Source organism: Bidens hawaiensis, unplaced genomic scaffold (assembly GCF_021521415.1).
Source record: "Bidens hawaiensis isolate Kalapana, Puna unplaced genomic scaffold, B.hawaiensis_p1.1 tig00016054_1, whole genome shotgun sequence".
Lineage (NCBI taxonomy): Eukaryota > Viridiplantae > Streptophyta > Magnoliopsida > Asterales > Asteraceae > Bidens > Bidens hawaiensis.
Genome location: NW_027492458.1, coordinates 223,996 through 234,067, shown reverse-complemented (window position 1 = coordinate 234,067; position 10,072 = coordinate 223,996). Strand labels below are relative to the sequence as shown.

At 39.1% G+C, this 10,072-nt stretch overlaps 3 protein-coding genes across 3 annotated transcripts; all 3 read left to right on the top strand.

Annotated features, from left to right (window-relative positions):
* The first annotated feature begins 506 nt into the window (after positions 1 to 506).
* Positions 507 to 1,762, top strand: LOC143550566 (ethylene-responsive transcription factor 2-like). Its single transcript, XM_077041189.1, has one exon. It carries the CDS (start codon positions 774 to 776, stop codon positions 1,512 to 1,514), a length of 741 nt encoding a protein of 246 aa, XP_076897304.1. The 5' UTR covers positions 507 to 773; the 3' UTR covers positions 1,515 to 1,762.
* A 1,137-nt stretch (positions 1,763 to 2,899) lies between these two features.
* Positions 2,900 to 3,431, top strand: LOC143550557 (oleosin L-like). Its single transcript, XM_077041181.1, has one exon. The coding sequence runs from the start codon at positions 2,900 to 2,902 to the stop codon at positions 3,368 to 3,370; it is 471 nt and encodes a 156-aa protein (XP_076897296.1). The 3' UTR covers positions 3,371 to 3,431.
* Positions 3,432 to 5,373: 1,942 nt separating this feature from the next.
* Positions 5,374 to 6,058, top strand: LOC143550556 (oleosin L-like). The gene has a single exon (XM_077041180.1). The coding sequence runs from the start codon at positions 5,415 to 5,417 to the stop codon at positions 5,949 to 5,951; it is 537 nt and encodes a 178-aa protein (XP_076897295.1). The 5' UTR covers positions 5,374 to 5,414; the 3' UTR covers positions 5,952 to 6,058.
* The last annotated feature ends 4,014 nt before the right edge of the window (positions 6,059 to 10,072 follow it).

Below are 10,072 nucleotides of genomic sequence, written 5' to 3'. Positions count from 1 at the left end.
TATTTTTTAACTGCAAATTTCTTATCACATAAAAGTACTGATCCCTCATACCGAGAAGCTAGCGGATACCAGACAAACAAACTACCAAAACTACACACGCAAATATTTCCATCTATCTCAATCTAGATCTAAACACTTTAATCTATCTTCAATCCACAAATAACTTAGCACCTTAATATTCAACTCCAAACACGTTGTCAATCCTTATGGACCTGATTTCAAAAATCAGCTCGTTTCGAGCTTTCCAAATACGCTAACAAGCCACCGTTATATCAACCACACCATACTCATCGTATGCTCGATCTCCGGAACTTGCTAATGTAACTTGAACATGGCTTGAATCGAATTAACAACAATTGAATCAATCGTTTTCCTTAGATCATAAAACAATGATAGATACTAACTACCCATGGAAAATTATTATCCCAAAATATCTAGAATTATTATTTTAATTTTGTATTAATTTATATTCTCCCGATAAATATTGATGCGTCAAGCCATGACGTCATTACCCTAAATGCCGATACATTAACCACGTGATTTATAAAAAAACATTAGTTTTTGTCATTGTCGTCTCCACTTGCCCACTTGCCCACAATGATCTTTCACTGCACCCTCCATCCACTTACCAAAATTACCAAATTACCCCTCACACACACACATTCATCCCATATATATATAATCCCACCACACTCTTTCTTCTTCCCAGATAATATTATTTTCCCACTTCTTAAACTTTCAAACAAGAAAAAGTAAATAAATCATCTTACAAAATGATGCAAGTTCCTTCATTTTGCCGGAGCACGAGCTTTAGCTGTTTGATGCCATGCTTGACAGAGAACTGGGGTGACTTGCCCTTAAAGGTTGATGATTCCGAGGATATGGTGATTTACGGCATCCTTCGTGATGCCGTAAGTGCAGGATGGACCCCGTTTAACTTCTGTGCTAGTAAAGAAGTTAAACGGGAGTTCATGGAGTTGTTGACAGAGATACAGATAGAGTCGGTATCTCTGGCAGCAACTCCCACTCCCACTTCTTCTACAAAGGTAGAAGAAGTGGGAGCGGTTTCTACATCTGCGGTAGTGATTCCGAAAGGGAAGCACTACCGAGGTGTAAGACAAAGGCCTTGGGGAAAGTTTGCGGCCGAGATAAGGGACCCGGCTAAAAGTGGCGCCAGGGTGTGGCTTGGGACGTATGAGACGGCTGTGGAAGCCGCTACGGCTTATGATATAGCCGCGTATAGGATGCGCGGCTCCAAGGCTTTGTTGAACTTTCCGCATAGGATCGGCTTGAATGAGCCGGAGCCGGTTAGAGTGACTTCCAAAAGGAGGTCACCCGAGCCGTCAAGCTCGGCTTCTTCAGCTTCCGGCTCTGGCTCGGCTAAAAGGAGAAATATAAAGGCGGCTAAGGATGATCTAGTGGAGCCGGAAGTGCAAAGCCGATCATCAAATGTGGCCGAAGCCGAAGCCGAAGCCGAAGCCTACAAGCCGTTACTAGCTAAATTAGATGTTTAAGCCCAACTAGCGAAGCCGATTGGTGGATATCAAATTGCTATTTGCATGGGGCCCATGGGTAACGTCAAAGATAGAACCGGGTTTGACCCGGATGCTTTTGGGTTTGGATTGAGTGAAATACCAAATATGCCCCTTAAGTAGTTAGGGTGATGTAAAAAGATGTGAGGGTATAATGGGAATTTGCTGTTATGCAAACTTGGTCTCTTTTTTGGCTATATTTTATGTACAGTAGTGTGTGGTGGTTGAAAGAGTTTTTTTATTCTTATATTTGGACCAATGGTATATTTTATTAATTAAATTTAAAAAATAAATCGTTTATAAGTTCATTATTTTATAATTAAATACTACTTTATTAATTCTATTATACATCTTATGGTCTCATATGGATTAAATTTAGTATTTTTCTAATCTATGTTTGTCAAAATCATTTGTTTGAAAGATGAGCGTTTTTAAACCAAGTTCAGATTTGGTTATCCAAGTCAACATTGGATTAAATCTAAATTGATTCGGACTCAAATGGTTTTGAATGAGAATAATCAAAGTCTATAAGAAGCAACTGGGATCGAATTGGAACCGAATCATATGGACACGGCTTCTGTTTCAATTGGGTTATTGTTTTAATGCATTTGTTCTACAATCCATTGCCATTTCTTCATATAGTGCGTTTTTGAGTGATTAGAGAGGTTGTTTTTAAGTGGTTTGCTAACTTAATTAAACTAACACATCAAATATCAATATATTAACGAATAAGTGGCAAAATCGGTGTTAGGGCAAAAAAAGGGCTCTTTAGAAGATAAAAAACTAGACTTTTAAACTAAATCTAAACCAGTTTATGCCATAGCGAACCTAAACTGTTTTTGTCTACCACGATACCAAACCAATCTAAACCGACATCTCAGGCTTAAAATAAGACCGTTTTCAGGACCGGTTTTTAAACAGTTTTCATATTATATAACCCTTTCTTTTTGCACTTTTAACCAAATTAATAAATGAGATTAAACAATAACTTCTACAAGGACAACCACTTTAATTGCACCTATAGTAATACATATTTGTAATATTATTATAATTTGTAAACAATAGTAACTTTTTTATTTTATTTTTATTATTATTTTTGTATTATTATTCTAGTAGACCTGTGGGGGTGGGGCTCAGTTCTGATGAACTCTTTAAAAGGACCAAAGCCCAAAGTATATAGATCCAATAAGCAAAACATATATAACAAACACACCTGTCTTTATATAACGTCACACAAGTGACAATCAACTCTCATAGTCTAGTACTCTAATACACGTGACAACATCCTTTCAACACGTACCATTTACACCCTCTTTATAAACCCACAACTACTTACATCCTAACCTCAAAAACACAAATATAACAAAATGACTGACGTGTACCACCATGGAAACCAAGTAACACACCACCAGAAGTGGAGTAATGAACCACTGGCACACAGGGTCTTGAAAGCAGCCACTGCAGTATTTGCCAGTGGTTCATTACTCATCCTGTCTGGTCTGACCCTAGTAGGGACAATAATTGCATTGTGTGTGGCTACACCACTTTTAGTGATATTTAGTCCTGTCCTCGTGCCCGCGGCCGTTACCATATTTCTTTTGGTAACCGGGTTTGTTACCACTGGAGGATTTGGGCTTGCGGCTGCTTCGGTGTTTGCGTGGATCTATAGGTACGTGACCCGTGAAGGTCGAACGGGGGAGGACTCGTTGGACCAGACGGGTTACAGGATGGGGTCAAAGGGTCGCCGTAGGGACGTGCATGAGACCGGAAAGGGTCATCATGCAACTGGAGGGGTTCAACTTACTACTGGAGCTAGAGCTGGTCTTTACAAGAGTTAAATTAAATAAATGTTGTTCTCTTAAGCTTTAGTATATTAGTGTAGTATTAGTGTATTATGTTAGTAGTAGTTTTTAACGTTATAAAACCGAAAAATAAGGAACGTTAAATGTATAAGTGGGTGTAATAATTTATGTTAAATAAAACTCCATTATAGTGGTTGTAATAATTTTAAAGTTTTTTTTTTTTTTTTTTGGTTTTTGTTTTTGTTTTTAATTATTTCAAGCCCAGTGTAGGGTGGAGGGCGTTATTCGGGTGATTTAATTGGGTTCTTTGGGTTTCGGCTTGGTGAAATTCTATCTGAAACCTGACCCGATACGTACAAAGATGAACTAGTCGGGTTTTGGTAATTGGGTTAGGGCGGGTACGCCGGTAAGGGCAACTCGCCAACTCGGGTTTCAAGTTACATTAATGGCCTATAAAGTTAAAATTGAGTTAGGGCTGTAGCCTGTATTACATGAAATTGACTTGGGCCTGTAAAGTTGAAACTGAACTTACTTGGGCCTGTAAATGTTTAGATGTTGTGGATATGGACCATATGCCCATATGGTTACACAAAGCCCATTTACTAATGATCTAGGTTAGATGTGTAAAAAAGAGGTTTGGGTCCGGTTCTATGCGAACCGAACCAAACCGGTTCCCAAAACCGACCCAAACCGCCGGTTCTGGGATCGGTTCCCTTATGATCTACCAAACCGGTTAAACCGGCTATAAACCAAACCGAACCGAGGTAGACCACGTCAACCTTCGTTGCTCCTAAACCGGTTTCTAAACCGAACCGGTTTGGATACCAAAACGGTTCGGTTTAGAAACTGGTTCGATTTGGAAAAAAAAAACGGTTTTATACTCCTCTAATCTTGGTTTGTAAGATGAATCAGACCAACACTCGAAGCTAATGAGGCGTTCATAGAAGCCGAAGCGATTTAAGAAGTAGATCTCAGTTAAAGATTATTGTAAACATGTGTATTATGTTTGTTAATTTCCAGACAACTAATATTTTCGGTTGAAAATATTTTAATTTGGAAAACCCAAATTTGGACGGGTATAAAACTAGTTATTGTAGAGTTAAGTATAACTACAATCGTTAAGCCAAGAGAGAAAAACGACGACGGTATAAGAAAAAGATACAATCTTAAAAAAAAACAAGCTTTGTTAAATTTGAATTTGTTTTGGTCATTAAAAGTTAGGGCCATTGCTTGCTTTGCAATTTGTTATGCGGCTGCAACCGATTGTGACAAATCTAAGGCTATAGCGACACAGTGATTTGAGGCTAAAGAATATACGTGTACAATGTTTTCATGGGGTAGGATGAGAGGAAACGAAAAGAAAGAAACCATCACACAATAGGAAAGAGGTAAACAGGGCCGATGACCAACCGATATCTAATGACAAAACGAAAGTAGATAGGTCATGTGAAGGGATAGAAGAGAAGAAGGCGAGAACCATACGACTCTAATATAATGTAAATTAATAAAAAAAACTGTGAGATGTTATATATTAATCATCAACTTATGTAAACCCGAGTTTTAAATTAGATATAAACGTCTAATGCCCTGTCCTAGCACATTCATGTCTTTCTATAACAACCCGTCATGACCCAGACCTATTTTGCTGAGAATTCATTCCAACCCGAATCCATAACCAAAAAAACAAAATAACCAACATATATCTTAACGATGTTCATACTTCATATAACTTATCATAATTCGATCTCATAATATTATATCTCACCACAAATTAAACCCTCAAATCTATGGATAACTTACTATATTTAACCAAAACATGTTATGAACATAGATATTGGTAGTTGGTACTTCTTCATTCTAGTACGTCCTATGATAAGCAAAACATACACACCAACACGTGTCACAACATAAATCATGTTACCGCCAAACAAGTGACAATCATCTAGCCTAGTACACGTGACACCATCCATCCATCCAACACGTACCACTTCCTCACCGCCTCATTCTCTTTATTAATAAACACTCAACACACCACTCTCATTCCACCATATTATTATTATCAACTCACCATAACAAAAATATGACCGACGTTTATCGCCATCAAGAACACACCCAAATGAGGCCCCAAGACCAATACCAACACAAGTACGACCATCAGAATCAGTATCAGAACCAAAACCAAAACCAGTTCTTTAGTGAAGCACGGGTTCACCAGTTTGTGAAAGCGGCTACGGCTATCGCGGCCGGTTTGTCACTTCTGGTGCTCGCGGGTTTAACATTTGTCGGGACGGTTATTGCCTTAATGGTGGCTACTCCACTAATGGTGATATTTAGCCCCGTGCTTGTTCCGGCCGCGATTACGTTGTTTTTCATCGTGACCGGGTTTTTGACGTCTGGAGCTTTCGGTATTGCGGCTGCGACGGTGTTGACGTGGATGTATAAGTACGCGAGTACCGGTGAGCAGCCGAGGTTTAGGGATACGATGGATCAGGCGACCGAGAAGATAGGTTCGATTGGTTTGAAGGCGAGGGAGTTTATGGATAATACTGGCACGGGTGCAGGTACGGGTGCGGGAGGCAGGCATGATTATGAAGCCAAGACTCGTATGCTTGTATGAGTTGATCATGAGCAAGTTACAAGTAGTAGCTAATTATATCTAAGTATGTTTGTTTAATAGTGTACAAGTATGGAATGTTTGTGTTGATGTTTTATGTATGTTGTATGTGTGGGATGTAATACTCCGTAATAAATGTAAACCAAGTCTTTATTTTATGAAAGTTGTTGTAATGTTTGTCTTAACATCCTATAGGTTAAACAATATCATAGTCTTAACATCATATAGGTTAAAATAATAGACGTGTGTGTATATCTATATTATATATATATAATATAAAGGTATATCTATATTATATATAATATAAAGGAAGAGTGATGGACACAAACGTTTTTTAATAATTGTGTGCGAAGGACAAAACCGACATTTTATAATAGGGCAAGAAAAGTAATTTGTCAATGGATCAATTTCTAAAGCTCCTAGTAGAACATCATGAAGCTTTAATTTTTAAGACATTACTCTTTAATTCTTTAGAAAACAAAAGGTTATGATTTACATGTGTTATTATTATATATTATTATTATCATTATTATGGTGACTATTTACATTCTTAACTCCCATGTGTTATTATGTTTTTATTAACTTTGTTAGCCTATATATAGTGTATTCTTGTGCTTCTATTACATAAACATACATACATACCAATGAATAACAACCTCTCTTTTCTCCACTTATCATACCCTCAACCTCCCTTTTCTCCATTTATCATACCCTATATACACTATTTCTCAAGGTTCAAAGGATGTAATAAGGAAAAGTTGAGGCGATTTGGGCTAAGAAAAAGATGATAGTGTAAAGTTCGGACTAAACTAAGCACACTTTTGGTAGTGTTGGAAATTTGTAAAAACACTTTTGGTAGTGTTAGAAATTTGTAAAATCGATGGATAATACAATATGTATGAAAACAATCCATAAATGGTTTTTTTAAGAGACATTAGTGAGCATGTTACCAATATTAAGATTAATAAAGTCTATGGTTTAAATATGTTATTAAGTGATTATCCACATTCTTAACTCCTATGTTTCATTATGTTTCTATTAACAAAGAATAATCTTATCTTTATATATATTCATATATATATATATATATATATATATATATATATATTTTATCTTACTTTTCTTTCTTTTCTTTCTTTTCTTTGTTATATATTTCTTTCGTTTATCGAGAATAATATTGACTTAGGGTATTAAGCCCTTTCAATATTTTATTATTATTTTGGTCGGGCATTATGCCTACCTTGCTTGGCTTGCAACACCCTAGACACTTGGGCAGCACTTCGACGCCGCTTGCTTATCAACTTCTACTTGATCAACACCTTCTTGCACTTGGCACGCCTTTCGAGACGTCAACACCTTTGGCACGTATTTCGAGAAAATCACCGGGTCGTCGGGCAGTACTTCCTTCTTGTTCGGGATGTCGGGGAGTGGCACGTATATCGAGATAACGGGCACGGAAAAAACGAGGCTCGAGGCACGTTTATCGAGACGGAGCGTTGGCACGCTTTATGAGGTAGTGAGAGAAAACTAGAGAGAGAGAGAGTAAGTGTGAAATTGAGGTGTGAGAGGGCTGAGCTCGTGGCTGCCCTATTTATAGCCCAAATTGGATCCCATCGCGGTACGCGATGGGCTCCCTGACTCTCCCATCGCGTACCGCGATATAGGGTTGTCGAGTCACGGGGTAGGCCTGCCACACGTGTCAACACGTGGTGACACGTGGCAGTAGACGCTACCACCGTGAGCCACGTGGCACACGTGTCACGGTGTGTCAGGCACCCCATCGCGGTACGCGATGGGTGTCTTTCTTGACCCTGTCGCGTAGCGCGATAGGTCCAGAAGGCAGATTTTTTATTTTAGTCCCTGGGGTTTGGAAATTGGTAGAATTGGTCCTTTGACTTTAGAAACTTGTCATTTTTGGCTTGATATTTACGTGATGTTACATCCTCCCCACCTTGAAATAAATCTCGTCCTCGAGATTGCTTACGAGAATAAGTGGGGATATTTCCTTCTCATTTCGGACTCAAGTTCCCACGTATACTCGGGTCCTCTTCGGGAATCCCATCTCACTTTCACGATCTTCAAGGTTCGTCTTTTAAGTTTCTTAGTTTTCGAATCTTCGATTTGGATGGGACGTTCTATGAATTTTAAATTTTCATTGATTTCTACATATTTTAGGGGCATTGAAAGAGATTCATCGGCTAGACACTTTCTTAGATTCGAAACATGAAATACATCGTGTATTCCTTGCATTTCCTCGGGTAGTCGCAAACGGTATGTGACAGTACCAATTCGTTCGAGTATCTCGAAGGGTCCAACGAATCGAGGACTTAGTTTGCCTTTCTTGCCGAATCGGACTATGCCTTTCCATGGCGAGACTTTCAAAACGAACTTTGTCACCGACATTAAACTCTAACGGCTTATGACGGACATCGGCGTAACTCTTTTGGCGATCACGTGCCGTTTTAAGTCGTTCACGAATTTGAAGAACCTTGTCGGTATTTTCTTGGACTATCTCGGGTCTAGATAATTGATTATCTCCAGTTTCAAACCAGCACACAGGCGTTCTACATTTTCGACCATATAACGCTTCGAAGGGTGCGGTTTGAATGCTTGTGTGATAACTATTATTATACGAAAATTCCATTAGAGGTAAGTGGTCATCCCAACTTCCTCCTAAGTCTATCACGCATGCGCGGAGCATATCTTCCAACGTTTGTATTGTCCTTTCGCTTTGCCCATCAGTTTGTGGATGATAGGCGGTGCTAAGGTTTAACTTTGTGCCGAGAGCTTGTTGGAAGCTTTTCCAAAAGTGAGACGTAAAAATACCGTCTCGATCGGAGATTATAGACAACGGTACTCCATGCAACACAACGATGTTATTTACATAGAGACGTGCTAATCTATCCATTGAATACGACTCGTTAATAGGTATAAAATGTGCGGACTTGGTTAAACGGTCCACAATCACCCACATCGCATTGTGTTGTCGAGTCGTCTTTGGGAGTTTGGTTATGAAGTCCATGGTTATTAACTCTCATTTCTACACGGGAAGTTCGGGTTGTTGAAGCAATCCCGAAGGCCTTTGGTGTTCGGCCTTGACTTTCAAACAAGTAAGACATTTCGCCACATGCGAAGCGACATCCTTCTTCATTCCGTTCCACCAATAATTTGCTTTAAGATTTTGGTACATTTTATCACTTCCGGGATGCATCATATACTTGGACTTATGGGCTTCGTTTAAGATCTTTTCGCGCAATCCTCCAACAATTGGTACCCAAATTCTATTATCAAGTCTTAGGATACCATCGTCACCCTTGACTAGCAGCGAGTCAATGGTGCCGTTCGTTTTTCGTCGGAGATTTGGTTTTCGTTAATCGCTTGAGTTTGCGCGGATTTTATTTGGTCAATAAGATCAATTTGAAGTTCTAGCCTTAACGCTCGAACTCTTTTTGGCTTTTCGTGCTCTTTCCGACTTAAGGCGTCGGCCACAACGTTGGCCTTACCTTCGTGATAGACAATTTCGCAATCATAGTCGTTTAGAGTTTCCATCCAGCGTCGTTGGCGCATATTTAGCTCTTTTTGATCGAATATGTGTTTTAAACTTTTGTGATCAGTGTACACGACAAATCTTACTCCATAGAGATAGTGCCTCCATATCTTAAGTGCAAAGATTATGGCGCCTAACTCTAGATCGTGAGTTGTGTAATTCTTTTCGTGCACCTTAAGTTGTCGAGAGGCGTAAGCTATAACTTTCTTGCGTTGCATCAACACACATCCCAAACCGGAATGTGACGCATCGCAAAAGACTACGAAGTCTTCAATACCTTCTGGCAAGGCCAGTATAGGAGCTTGGGTAAGCTTTTGTTTTAGTATATCGAACGCCTCTTGTTGCTTTGTTCCCCATTCATATTTAATGTTTTTACGAGTCAAAGAAGTTAGGGGAACAACGATTCGAGAAAAGTTCTCAATGAACCTCCGATAGTAGCCGGCCAATCCCAAGAAACTTCGGATCTCGGTTGGCGACTTTGGAACTTCCCACTTTGAGATAGCTTCAATTTTAGCGGGATCTAGTTGAATTCCGTTAACGTTTATTATGTGACCAAGAAATTGCACTTCGTGTAACC

Excerpts from the sequence above, each read along its gene's own strand:
- LOC143550566 (XM_077041189.1), top strand. The coding sequence starts at position 774 with ATGATGCAAGTTCCTTCATTTTGCCGGAGCACGAGCTTTAGCTGTTTG.
- LOC143550557 (XM_077041181.1), top strand. The coding sequence starts at position 2,900 with ATGACTGACGTGTACCACCATGGAAACCAAGTAACACACCACCAGAAG.
- LOC143550556 (XM_077041180.1), top strand. The coding sequence starts at position 5,415 with ATGACCGACGTTTATCGCCATCAAGAACACACCCAAATGAGGCCCCAA.